The following is a 14259-nucleotide window of genomic DNA, read 5'->3' as shown; positions in this document are numbered from 1 at the left end:
CTGTGCCATTAGGCTAATTAGTGTTAAGAGTTAACACTGACACGCTATCAGGACTATCACAGGAAAAACACTTCCAATGTGCTGACACCAACTGAGGAAATAAAAGGACATTTGGGTGCAGAATTTGATAAAAGCTCAGCAAGTTTTAAAAAAAGCTCAGAGTTTTTTGGGTTTTTTTGTGAAACGAGATAAAAGAACTGTTTCCAACGCATGTTGTATTTTTACAGCTGTTAGGGAGAATCGCGCCGAACAGCTGGTCTGCCGCAGATATGGTTCAACCTCTGAGATACAGAGCTTGTTTTGTCACGTTCATGAGGTGGCTGCAACGTTGTGGTATATGTGACGCGTGAAGTCGTGCTCCCCCGGTGTTTTGACTCTATGTCAGTGTTCCGCACAACTGCATACTATGTCGTGCATGTAAATACACCGCTAATCGGAGAGGGTTTACTGAGTGTCACCTGGAGTTTTACAGGCTCTGGTAGCTTCATCTGTAGCAGCCCTTCTTTAGGCATGTTCCTCCCTTCATCCTCTCCTCTTCCTTCAGCCTCCACCTCCTTCACCACATCCAGCTCCATGTGCGCGTCCTCCTGCCCCTCTCGTCTTTCAGAGAACACCGACGGTTCAATCAGCCTGAGGATGTTCTTCAGGTCTCCGTTTTGGAAGACTCCCATAATGAGCATGGTGTAGAACAGCTTGATGAGGGGGACGAAGAGAAACTCAGTGCTGCCTCCTACTGGATCGCGTACGTGCATGCTTCCCTCCCGCACCGCCTCTGTTAGCATCTCGATGGTTTTAATTTTCAGTATGTCCAAGGGGAATTCGGGGCTGTACTGGAAACAGTCTCCCGATCCGTTGATGCCGTTGTTACGATGCGACGGTCCGGCCCCGCAGACAAAACTTGGGGAGGAGAAGCGCATTCTTGGTCTCAGGGAAGTGCTGAGGCCGATGCCCGGCAGGCCATGCTTCTTCTTCTCATCTGGAAAGAGGGTGATGCTCTTGGTTTCGTTTGTCATGGGAACGATGTACTCATTGTTCATCATGAGGCGAGCCGTGGCGTAGCTGCTCAGGTGGATGTCTATGAGGAGGTCGTAGTAGCCCGCACGAAGCAAACCTGTGGGAGACAGACAGACGGATAGTTGTAAACATTCTACTGAAACATTAAGGCTTAAATGCACTATTTACATTCTTATTAATGAACTACATCCATTTCCTGGTAGCACTAATTACATGAATGTTTTCTTCCCCTGACATCTACTCCTTCCTTACGGATGCAGTTATTTTCATCCATATGCTGTGTGTGTGTGTTACCTGGCATGTACTTATTCTCTATAGCCTGCAGGAGCTGCGCCTCGTCCACGTGGGAGCAGAGGGCGTGTGCCACCCGGTTGTTTCCCAGAGCGCAGATTGCAGAGTACAGCCTGAGGGTATGGTAGTGAAACTTTAACAAGTCCCTCTGCTCTGACAGCTCCAGGATATCCACCGACCTGGACGCAACACACACACACACACAGATACTGCGTGAGAAATAAGAGAGAGGAGGAAAAGGTGTGTGTGTGTGTGTGTGTGTGTAGCTGTGGGTACTCCACCAGTTCTCCTCAGGTATGTGCAGAGACATGAAACGCAGAGGTTCGTTACACTGGACCAGCCAGCCGTGTCTGTCGTTCACTCTGGATGCTGACACCTGAAAATAAGAAGTAAGCTGAATTTAAGACAGCAGCTGTGTCCCAATTGTTCGTACACACTTATATATATATATATATATATTTCTTCTAAACTGTCAGCCATCACATCCCTTTGCTCTATACGTTGCACAATTAGTGATCTGAACATTGTCTACATTTCTGTCTTTTATATCCCAAATGCAGTCATCCAAAACAAAACAAAACAAAAAAAAGCCCCCAATAAAGCCAACAAATGCAGACCTACTACAAGGTAAGAGCTGTTACCTTGAGGAAGTGGTTGGGAACGCGGCTCCATAGTACAGGAGTGAGGAACTGCACATGCAGCCGGGGGGGACACTGAGGAACTGGGTTCTTCCTCTCGCTCTTAAACAGACCAGCTGACAGAGGCATCACGTTCTGACAGGAAACAGACACGTCGACAATGATACAAATTCATGCGTAAGACGTCATTTCATCCCAAACTGATGTGACAGGAGAGACTATAAACAGAGAATGCAAAGACACAGGGTCTCTGCTCTCATTCTCTTTATCAATCCCGCTGATTGCTAGCTCCCTCTCTTGGCCACTAAAGTGTCACTAAACAGACATCGAATGTTCCTCTTCAGGATTTGTGACAGGAGGATTTCAATAGCAAATCTTGCCAAACAAATCAAGTCATTTAATACGTGAACAAAAAGTGATTTATGTGTTTGTTTCTCCATAAAACATTCAAATCTCTCCACCTATGTACCGCTAGAAGGCTTTTATTATGAAGCAGCAACAGGAAACGCAGCTGTATGTGTGCGTCCTTCTCACCTTAATACGCCCCAGTTCGAACTGGACGACATTAGGGCTGGTGGCCTTGGCAAAGACTGCTGGGAACAGCTTAGTACTGGGCTCCACCTGTGGAGAGGAGAGAGCGCTTAGCTAGTTACTAAAGTCCAACTGGAAGCATAATTAGTCGTTGCTTTTTTGCAATCAGGTTTTAATGATTTTTGAACGTATCGTCGATGATGTTTTGTCGTTATTGACAGGAGGAAAAAACTTTTTCACATGTTCAGCAAGACAAGGTGCAGGGCGAGACTGATGACGTTTGTAGAAAAGAATATCAGGAAGAAAGCTGATGTGGGTCGTTCAAAGTCTGTGGCTCAGTTCATCATGAAACCAAAGGATTTAAAATACACATTTCTCAGAGAACACAGTCATATGATTTACAGAGCAGATACGTTCGCCACAGCACAAAAAAACATGCAGTTTCCTTTCAATTAGACATGTACTGGAGAATGTGGTTTTAATATAGCTGGTGCCAGGTTGTCTCAAAAAAAAAATGCATGAGAATAAAGAGAAAAAAACAAGGCAAGAACAAAGGAAGGCAAACTTCGGTGCAGGAAGTAAACTTACAGATGATAGGATGACAAAAATAGTCGGGGGGAGAAAAACCAAGATGGAAGCAGGAATTGAAGAGAGGGACCACTGTTGCACCATTTCAAACATTTACCTGGTAGTACGTGCTGAGTTCCTTGCCGTTGGCTGTGAAGGTCAGCAGTCCATTTGTTGTGTCAACCAGACAGCCGATCTCTAAGCCGTTGTTGTTCCTCCCCTGGCCAGGACTGCTGCTCTCTCCAGCCCACACCATGTAACAGTTACTGCGCTTGATGCTGCAGACCGCAGAGACACAACCATGTAACGGTTACTACGCTTTAATATAAAACACAAACATGTACACAAACACAAAGAAGATATGGTTTGGCTACAACTCGACTAACCTCTCGTGAACTTTGCCTTTCTCATCTCCCAGGGTAACAGTGACCGTTCGGACCTTGTGCAGCTCGAAGCCTGGGTCATGCTGGTGGAAGTCAGAGGTTACCCAGCCCACCCAAACACTGCTGGGCTCCTGGCCGGGGAAGATCCGAACTGAATAGTAGTGCTGCACAGAAGGAGTCAAGTTTAACTGCGTTGCCCTCGATCACAGTTACCTTGTCAAAAGGGCTTTACAACACCCGTATAGGAAATAATGGGATTGAGAACACTTGGGTGAACACTTCTGTCTGGTGCAGGGTATAAACATTATTTGCTGAGAACCAGAGACCTGAATGACAGTTGAGAACTACAAATAAATTCTAATGTCATATTTAACAAATGTAACCACTGAGCTATAACACTTTTCTAGGACATGTAGACCTGTCCCATGTGGTTATTCTAACGGTTTGTATTATATCATATATTCATTTCAGAACCATTTTGTGCATCTCTAGCCTTACTTGCTCTCTTGGGAGCTACTCGTGGCGTACATATTGCACGTAAGTGTTTTGTGGATTTTATTTTGTATGTGTGTTGTCTCACAGTAGAGGCTTGCATGAGGAATTCATATTCATCTCTGTCGTCGGCCATGACTTCTTCTGACAGACGAATAGGTGATGGACAGCTGTTGTCTGGCTTGTTTCTCTTCAACATGAACCTGGCAGATCAGATGGTTGGTTTTGGTTTGTAAAGTTTAAAAACAATTATCAAACACAATGACAAACTAGTAAAAATGACTTGCTGGATATGGATAACCTTTTTTAATATTGATGTGAGGAAATGGAGATTTTACCGTTGCTTGAGCTTGGAGGGCTTCTCCTGGTTATAATCTTTGTGGTTATTGAATTCATCTCTCTCAGGTCCATTGGGACCATTGTGACCATGAGAAGACTTCATCAGGACCTCAAAGTCTGACACAGTTTCAAAGTCCTCCAACTCCTGCAGAAACAGACAGTGAACACACCACACGGGGTGGATGACGCTGTCATCTACCTCCTCCACAGATCACAAAGTATCACCTCCACAGATCACAAAGTATCACCTGGAAAAGGCTGGGAGCACTGTGAGAATCATGTTCTTTGACTTCTCCAGTGCCTTTAACACCATACAGCCCACGCTTCTGAGGGGCAAGTTGGAGCGCAAAGGGGTGGACCAGCACCTCACAGTATGGACTCTGGACTACCTCAACAACCAACCACAGTACGTGAGGATACGGGACTGTGAGTCCGACATGGTTGTCTGCAGCACGGGGCCCCCGCAGGGAGCGGTCCTGGCTCCCTTCCTCTTCACCCTCTACACTGCAGACTTCACACACAACTCTGCTAACTGCCACCTGCAGAAGTTCTCTGATGACTCTGCTATTGTCTGCCTCGTCACAGATGGGGACGACAGGGAAGACAGAGAACTGACCCAGTACTTTGTGGACTGTTGCCGGCGGAACCGCCTCCACATCAACGCGGGGAAAACCAAAGAGAAGGTGGTGGACTTCTGCCGGTGCAAACACACCCCTCCCACACCAGTGAACATCCAGGGAATGGACATTGAGATGGTGAAATCTTACAAGTACCTGGGTGTTCACCTGATCAATAAACTGGACTGGACTGACAACACAACTGGACTGTACAAGAAGGGCCAGAGCAGGTTCTACCTGCTCAAGAGACTCAGGTCTTTTGGAGTGCAGGGGCCACTCCTGAAGACCTACTTTGACTCTGTGTTGGCATCAGCCATCTTTTATGGAGTGGCCTGCTGGGGCAGCAGCATCTCAGTGGCTGACAGGAAGAAACTGGACAGACTGATTAAGAAGGCCAGCTCTGTTCTGGGATGCCCCCCCTGGACTCGGTGGAAGTGGTGGGAGAAAGGCGGATGATGGCTAAGCTATCATCCCTAAGGGAGAACAGGTCCCACCCCATGCAGGACACTCTGGTAGCACTGAGCAGCTCCTTCAGTGACAGGCTGCCTCACCCGCGGTGTATGAAGGACAGGTACCGCAGGTCTTTCCTCCCGGTTGCTGTCAGGCTTTTACAATCAGCACTGCTCCCAGTAGACCATGCACACCGAAATGGACAATCCACTCTCATGCAATATTTCTGAATGTATAACAAATGGTGTACTATGTACATCTCCCTATGTGCAATACAGTATAATACCTTTACCAATCTTTCATATGTGTGTATACATGTGCATGTCAGTGTGTATGAGGTACTGTTACCCTCTTTGGTGAGAAGAGGCTGTCGTTAGATGGGGATCTTGAGAAGGATTCTGCACACTCTATGGGCATGCTCAGTCTGTAGAAGGTAATGTCAGTGTAACTGTTCTGTGAGCCAAATGACCTCTGAGTGACCCTTAGGCATGGACATGACTCCACCGTCCCATCTATCCTTGTCACCTGAAAAAGGAGGGGGAAAATCAAAAACCGTTAGTTCTGTCTGTACTGTCAACTTGGCATGTTATAATCAGCTCGGCGTACTTTTCAGTAGTTTATTTAACGGTTTTGTGGGGAAAAAAACATAGAAGACAAAAAATATTTATCTTGAAATGTGTCTGAAGGGAATACATTTTAGTCCAGATCGCAGCCCAGTGCCATTGAATGCTCTACCAGAAATCTACAGTAACGGCAGATTCTACCAGGTGGTCCTGAGTGTGTATTGCAGGTGACACCCCTCACCTCTATGTGTTGGTGGTTGGGGGGCACAGGCACAAACTGAGGCAGCCTCTTGCTGAGCCACATGGTGACATCCCGGTTCATGTTGACAGCGAATGGTTCGTAGCCTTCCTGCAGGCCGCAGATGGTGAAGTACTTCAGAGTGCTCACGTCTTTACCAAAGTTCATTCTCCCCACCTGACATACGCCCAGACTGCACACTGGGATAAAACCTGGAGACGGACAGACGAAATCAAATACTGACATGAAGCTCTTTGTGCATTACTTTCCTGTAACACTATGCATAGAGAAACCATTTAATGGACCATTTGTGCAACTCCATTCTGTGTCAAAGGGTTTACGAAATAACCAGGAGGGTCTTCAGCATAATGAGGATCCTTTGTATGATTTACTTTGTAGGCTTCTTGTTAAGCAAGGTTAGTGCAGTGAATGTGAATATGTGAGTATGTTGTTGTTGTTGCGTGATCAACATGGATGCTGATGAACATTTTGTATCTTTTATTGATAAAAGACTGAACATTCCGTGACAAGTGTTTGTCTACATGAAACATAAAACAGACCCTGCCAGACCTCCAATGGAAGTTAGCGTCCACGTGACAATAACTGCTAATACTCCCACATTCCAGGATATGGGTTCACTGACTTTGCCACGCAGAATTAAATGTACATTAATTAATATGCTATGTTTAACTAACCATTTTTGTTTTGTCAAGTTTTGTTGTAACATGCTGATATTTGATGCAGGGACAATAAAACCCTGACCTGACAAGAACTGGTTACACATATCCACTAATCCAGATGAGATAAAGATGGGATGTGTGGTCTATTTAACGAATGAAACAGGAAATGTGAAAATGTATTTACATAAATTAATTGATCCTACTAGCCTACTGGCTGACATATGTTAGTTATTCCACTCATTCACACATGAGTTCCACGAGGTTCTGTGCTTGGACCAATACTATTCACTTTGTATATGCTTCCTTTAGGCAATATTATTAGGAAATTCTCCATAAACTTTCATTGTTAAGCAGATGATACCCAATTATATCTATCGATCAAGCCAAATGAAATCAATCAGTTAGCTAAACTTCAAGCGTGCCTTAAGGACATTAAAAACCTGGATGACCCGCGATTATCTGATGTTAAACTCAGACATAACTTAATTTAATGTACCTGACTTCCACTGGACTACGGCCCCGGCGGGGTCAACAAAATCCCAGCTCCCCTATAGAGGGCTGGCTTCTAACTCTGGTTCCTAACTGGCTACGTAAAGCCTCGGACTTGCTTTCCGAATTCACATGCTCACACTCACGCACACACACTTTTAGTTAAGTTTATTTAGTTCGATTGTATATTGTTTGTTCCAAATTGATAGTTTAGTATACCTTATGAGACTTAGTTAATTGGCTATAATTTATCCCGACATGGGTGGTGGTGAATTTGATGTATGTTAAATTCTATTTAATTATTGTTATACTTTAAGACATAACTCCCCTACATACATTAGTTTGTGAGGATAAAAGGAACTGATGGAATGAATCAGATTGGAAGGCAGAATGGTTTGTCTATTTTTTCCGAATCGATATGACATCCGGGTGTTTTTGAGGTACTGCATATTCTGCTTTTGTTTGCATACTGCATACCACATGCTACATTTTGGCCAAATCACTGCTAGTACAGTTGGCAGATTCGAATACAGCCCAATACCACCACTGGAGTCGTTACTCTAAAGAAAATAATAGATGCAGCTGGGCCGAGTTCATTGAACGCACATTCTGCAGCCGATCTGCTGGGTCTAAGGTCAGTCCACTACATGGAGTGCATCTTGAAATAATTGTCTGGAAAACTGTCTACGGAGGAATTTGAACAGCTGAGGATTTACAGTGAGGGGGAGGAAACCGCGAATAGAGAGGCCCCTGTCCTGAACATTTGCTGGATGTAAAACATTAAAAGGTGTTATATACAGTTGTGTGGCAAGACTTTTGCACTAGGAGGGGCTATCCGCCATACTGTCAAGTAATCAAAAACTATGCTGAGAGTCTCTACCGCATTTTGGAGTGTCATATATGGGCACACTGCTTCTGTCCTCTCTTGTCTGTGTCAGTTTTACACACACACACACACACACACACTATTTACAACCACGAAAAGCAAGTAAGAGACCAAACTAAGTGATGCGTTCTGTCAATCGATCTCCCTCCGTTCCGTTCCGGTACTTCTTCAAGCTACTTGGGCAGTGTTGCCAGTTCGGTTAAAAAAAAACAAAAAAATGTAATTATTAGCCAGAAAATAATATGAATATACCTGAGAGAGAGGAAAAGCAGATTCAAGCCGAATCGCCGTGTGGGATCGAGGGTGCATTATGGAATCGTAAAGTATTTCACTTGTACTTCCCAATAACCTCTCAGCTTCTGAAAGGTGCATGAAGGTGACTTCATTGGTCACTGTTAAAGTGTCATTTACTTAGTGGTTTCCTGTGTTTACACAAGTTAATGCAGTTTGCCAAGATAATCATTGACTGCGTCATCGCGTCTAAAGTGGTTTTCATTTCATGCATTAATTGTCTGTTGTTGTATCCATGGCCTCATTCACACGTTTATTAATTGTTCATCACTGCATTCATTGCATTTATTCATTCACTTTGATGTGAAGTCGTTATAGTTGTGTGTGTGTGTGTGTAGTTAGTAGTTTAATAAACCTTTAATTAATGTAATTAGTGTCATCTCTCTTTGTATACCAATTTGTATTAAGGCCTATGCTACAGTATTTGGTGATGTCTTAATTAAGTGGAATTAACACTACATTGTTACACACAGCCCTAGCACTGACCTTCACAAACTTCAAAGTCCTTGAAGGCCAGCTCAGATCCAGAGTCATCCAGCAGCACTTCTCCATTGAGCGTGAACATCATGGTGTGTTCGTTCAGGTCCACCATGCAGCCCACCACGTCCCCCGTCTGCCAGGCACGCCCAAAGTGCTCGTTACCCTGGTGCCAGCGCTGGACCTAGGAAAAAAAAAAATGCTTTCCCATTTATGACTAATTTGGACAAAATGTAAAAAATGGTGAATATAACAAATGTATCGTTATATGTTTCATTGCAGTGCCAAGAAAATGAACAAATGGGAATGCGTAGAGCAAAGAAACAAATCCAGCCACCTTGAAGCCGTCAAAGACAAAGGCCTGGTCATCAGATCCAAGCTCCTGGTCTGGGAGGCATCCTGGCCTGGCCCAGCCCACCCTCATCTCTCCTGCGGTTAATACCTGGGGGGGGGAGAAGCAAGAACAGGTTAATATCCAGTTTAGGATCTGTGAAACAGTGACAGTAAAAGCTCAGTGTGATAACTTGGCAATAGCTGCACTCTGCAGTCTGTTGGAGTGTTTGGGGACATTTGACAAAAAAACAAGTACATTCTGCTCGGTGGCTGCAGATTAGGGTGGATCAAGAAACACATGTGCAATAGTAACAGCATTTAGTTAAAGTGTAGAAAAAAATTACAGATCGTGAGATTTCAATTTGTATCTACCAATGGCTGATATCGGTAAGCATGTCTCTTCTTACCTCCAGCTCAAAGTACCACTTCCCTGCATTAACGCAGTAGGTTTTCTCTGCTCTGAAAATGCGGAACCTCTCAGCAGACATGTTGCTGAGGTCAGATTGAGCTGCTGGGTGAGAAGGAGGCAGGGGGAGAGGGGAAGGTAAGCGATCTAATGAGCAATCTTACGGGTAGACTTTCATGGAACGCACGAAATATCAAGATATTCCGAAAAATGAAAAGTCATTGAACGACATACAATGAAGGGTAGGTATTATACCATGGTCCTGGTCAGAAGCTTCCAGGTTGTATCCATATCCCAGGAGTGTCCTGACAGCCTCTCTCAGACTGTCTTTGTTAGACTTCTTGGTTCTCTCATCCAGCAGAGTGTAGGGGACCAGACGAGGGTTTCTACGACTCTTTACATCCTGAGAAGAGGTAGAGACAACTGACTCAACAGGTATACATGTACTGGATTACTATGTAAAGATGGATTCTCATAGAGCATAAATACACAAAACGTGGTGCTTTTATTTTCTCCTGGCATTTTTTTAAAATGGGAAGCCTTTCTATGAGCTGTAGGTGAAACTCACTCACTCAATCACAGGATCACGATTAGCTTGACATGCTCCAATATGTTGTTTGCGGTCATGTGATTCCGATGATGCTTGAAATTCAGAATGAGGCAGGAAGTGAAAGGCAGAACGGACGAGATTGGAGGAAAGCCCGTACTGTGCTAGTTTTTGTTCACTCATTGTGTCGTCCCAGTCAACATGTGTCTGTGAGATCTGGAATCGCCCAATTTGTTCTTAAAATATGGCTAAAAACCTATTTTAAAAGGTCACAATGACCTTTGGCCTTTGAGTCAAAAGTGTCAGCTATTCAATGTCCGGCCAGCTGTCACAAAGTGTTTTTCCAGGACATTATGATGTCACAGTAAAGTTGACCTTCTACCTTTTGGGTAAAAAATGGAATCATTTCATCATAGTATCCCATCAAACATCAGTTCTTGAGTTATGGCCAAAAACGTGTTTGTCAAGGTCATTTTCAGAATCAGAATCAGAGTCAGAAAGGTCACAGTCACCTTGACTTTTGAGTCAAAAGTGTCACCAATCAATTGTCCAACTAACTGTGAAATATGGTCATCAGTTCTTGAGTTATGGCCAAAATATGTGTTTTGTCCAAGTGGATGTTTGTGCAAAATTTAAAGAAATTCCCTAGGAGACATACACAACACATATGAAAATCGGACTATTTTCCCCTTTAAAGCGGTACTAGACAGGGCTGTCCTTTGTCCCAACTCTTGTTTAATATGGCCATAGAACCCTTAACCATCGCAATGAGAAAAGAGGTAGACTTGATGGGTATAAACAGGGGTGGCCACATCATTGTACGCGGATTACCTTTTTCTTTACATCTCTGAACCCGACACATCTATCCTTAAATCCCCGGACGTTATATCTAAATTTGGGGAAATGTCAGGCTACACAATTCAACCTAACCTAACCCTAACCCCATCCAAAAGCACAATATTTCCAATTCTTGATCATGCAGATCAACAGTTAGACAGTTTCCGATTAAAGTAGCCAAAGACAGGTTCACATAAACAAGACTTAAACCAGTGGTCACTGATTCCTGTTTCCCTAACAGGTAGGATCAATTCCGTCAAGATGACCATTCTACCCAGACCTAGTTCCTGTTTCAAATTGTTCTCGGTTTGTTCTGAAATCTTTCTTGAAGAGATAGATAAATGCACCTCTTCCTTTATTTGGAACAGAAACATTCACCATTGTACACCATTATCTCTCGGCTAAAAAAAGACAACCCCATTGTGAATGGCAGACTGAGAATATGGTCCCAGTTTAGGTCACACCAATGTGTTTTGGCATTAACTTGATATAAGAGATCCCTAACCCTAAGAAGGAGAGCAGCTGCCCGTCCTCCTCTGCCCCCCACCACCACCACCACTTCACACAGACTGCCCTGCCCCCTCTTGCCTGCAGATGTCGCTGTTGGAGCATTTTAGAATCAGAATTTCAATAATGGGTTTTTGTTTTTCCAAAGAAGAAAAATTATTCTATAAATGATACTTTCATATCTCCCTCTTGCCTTTCAAAAATAGAGGAGGAACAACCTCCTCTGATCTACACACACACACACACACACACACACACACACATCCGCATACATACACATTCACACATGAATATAGATGTATAAATGTATTTCATTTTATTGTCATATTTCATTTCTATCTTTATTATTTCATTCACTTATATATTTGTCTGATGTGTCGTCCCCTCTCTGTCTGTCTGTCTGTTTCAACACATAAACAAACACACGCGCACACTGCCCAGTATTTAACAACATGTGTCACAGCGTCCTACCTGTTGGATGCCATAGGTCCAGCCCTGGCGGATGCGGTCTCTTGCCCAGACGTTGTGTGCGTTCTCAGCCAGTTTGTCCACCATGGCCTCCTGAGTGGAGGTCAGTCTGATGTGACTCAGGTCCAGAGGAGCAGGCTTATAACCACTGGACAACTCATAGCTGCACAGAGAAGAGTTGAATTACTGAATGTCTAAGAGCCTCTGACGCCCCTGGTCGTCTAAATATTATTTTTGATCCGTCCCATTAGTCCTCTCATGAAATGTCCCACTGTCTCCCCATCATTTTATCATTACATCCGTCCTTCTTGAGTTGTGGCATTACTCATCTCTTATTACACTGACGGTTAAGGTGACTTACGTTGGTGACAGTTTCATGCTCTTGACTTTCTCTACTGCATGTTCATCTGCTAGGCCAACGTGGCAACCCAAGGCCAGTAGAGTCCTGTAACACACACACACACACACACACGATCAAACACGTAACTTAGTAGTCAGGTGTTTGATACTGACAACAAACATGTTACCATTACCCACAGAAAGAAACTTAAGAGTTTGCTAATGTATAGTACGAACGCATCGTGTGTCATCTAGGGTTAATGGCGTCACAGATAAATATTTGATCTAGATGTCACATCTTATGCTGCTCACTGCACTGTTGCATTACTTGAGAGTCTCCAGAGACATCTGTAAGTTGTAGCTTCGCTCTTGTTCAGGAAGCTTGGAGAACTCGACCAGACAGGGGTGTTGCCGCTTGTTATCATCTCGCACCTGAAACACACAAAAGCAAGCAAAGGTTAGGACAGTAAGGGAGCCTGTTGCTTGGCACGCTTTGATCTCAAGACACTGAGAACCAAGGGAGACCTGGATGCATGTAGTCATATAACTGAAGTGGCATCCAGGTAACTCCAGTTAACTGGTCTGATATTATTATTGTGGACCATAAGACCATACTTGGAAAGTGGGTTGGGATTATCTGGCACAGATAATAATCCTCAATTGTTTCAGATCATATCTCGAAGGCCGAGGCCCTTGTTGTTGCCATTGGTGACCATTCATTTCCAGCAGGGTGGACTATTGTAACGGTCTTCCCAACACTGCTGCCAGAGTTCTAACAAGAACCAAGAGAACCGGGCACATTACTCCTGTTCTTAAAGCTCTACACTAGCTTCCTGTTACTAATAGAATAGATCTGCTTCTAGATCCGCTTCTGCTAGTTGATAAATCAATCAATAATCTCTGTCTGAAATACATTTCTGATCTCCTTGAAGAATATAAACCCAGCAGGGCTCTTGGATCTTCAGAAAGCAGTCAGTTGGTAGAACCTCGAGTCAGAATCAAATGTGCCCCAACCCTAGCCACTTCAGAAATCTAAATTCAAAACTCTACTGCACTTTTATTTCCTATGTTGCATTTGGGGTAACTTATAACCTATTACTGCACTGTACTGTAACTTCACTGTAACTGTGTAACTTATTTAATTGATTTTATTCTGTTTTTTTACAGCTTGGGTTTGGGCTGTATTTGAAACTGCCTACTACATACTACCGACAAATGCAGTATGCAGTACATACAGCATACTGCTTTTCATATCAGTATGCAGTATGAAACTGTCAAATCGACTTATTTTGCAGTACGCCAGGCCAGGCTTAGCCGGTTTCCGTTTTCGGAAAGCAGAAGTAATAATCATGCAGGTATCATGCCCCTGCCTTATGAAAGTCGGAAAAAACTTTGAAATGAGGCCTTGTAGATCTAATATGAGTGAAGATTCAGTAACTGGGTTGCAGACAGATGTCGGTGGACTGCTAAGGTGAAATAAGTGAAAGTTTACATAATGTTAATGGCAATCCACCGCCAGCACAGTATGCGAGGTAGACCAGTCCGATGCATACTGGAGTTTCTTTCTGAATCGGTACGTTTGCATACTGCATACTACATGCTACATTTTGGCCAAATCAGTATATACTGCTAATATGTTAGGTGGTTTCGAATACAGCCTTTGCCTGTATTTTGGACTTTGATTCTTGCCTGATCCTTGTTGGATTTGTTTCCCTGTTTGGACTGCCAACTGTTCTGTCTCACCGTCCAAGTCTTCGTCCCCCCTGGTTTCATTGATTAAATATTTAACTAATATTTCCTATTCCCTGTGTGCCTTGCTACAGTATGAACTGGCCAGTCATGGACCCAGCAGACACTATTTCTGAAGAACTGTATG

At 43.8% G+C, this 14259-nt stretch overlaps 1 protein-coding gene across 1 annotated transcript in view; it reads right to left on the bottom strand.

The window, feature by feature from the left end:
* ryr2a (ryanodine receptor 2a (cardiac)) overlaps positions 1-14259 on the bottom strand; it is a 136894-nt gene that overhangs the window by 59819 nt on the left and 62816 nt on the right. Inside the window, exons 23-40 of the mRNA XM_070927513.1 lie at positions 12712-12815; positions 12406-12489; positions 12048-12207; positions 9941-10088; positions 9687-9790; positions 9284-9388; positions 8956-9130; positions 6127-6335; positions 5671-5847; positions 4255-4400; positions 4005-4119; positions 3428-3588; positions 3160-3319; positions 2478-2564; positions 1947-2078; positions 1587-1681; positions 1309-1484; positions 459-1111 (exon numbers count right to left, since the gene is read on the bottom strand). Of these exons, the coding sequence (XP_070783614.1) occupies positions 459-1111; positions 1309-1484; positions 1587-1681; positions 1947-2078; positions 2478-2564; positions 3160-3319; positions 3428-3588; positions 4005-4119; positions 4255-4400; positions 5671-5847; positions 6127-6335; positions 8956-9130; positions 9284-9388; positions 9687-9790; positions 9941-10088; positions 12048-12207; positions 12406-12489; positions 12712-12815 (2991 nt within the window). The remainder of the gene's footprint in view (positions 1-458; positions 1112-1308; positions 1485-1586; positions 1682-1946; positions 2079-2477; positions 2565-3159; positions 3320-3427; positions 3589-4004; positions 4120-4254; positions 4401-5670; positions 5848-6126; positions 6336-8955; positions 9131-9283; positions 9389-9686; positions 9791-9940; positions 10089-12047; positions 12208-12405; positions 12490-12711; positions 12816-14259) is intronic.

This window comes from Enoplosus armatus, chromosome 20 (assembly GCF_043641665.1).
Source record: "Enoplosus armatus isolate fEnoArm2 chromosome 20, fEnoArm2.hap1, whole genome shotgun sequence".
NCBI classification, from domain to species: domain Eukaryota; kingdom Metazoa; phylum Chordata; class Actinopteri; order Centrarchiformes; family Enoplosidae; genus Enoplosus; species Enoplosus armatus.
The sequence above is the reverse complement of the archived record's forward strand: the minus strand, read 5'-3'. Positions and strand labels throughout refer to the sequence as shown.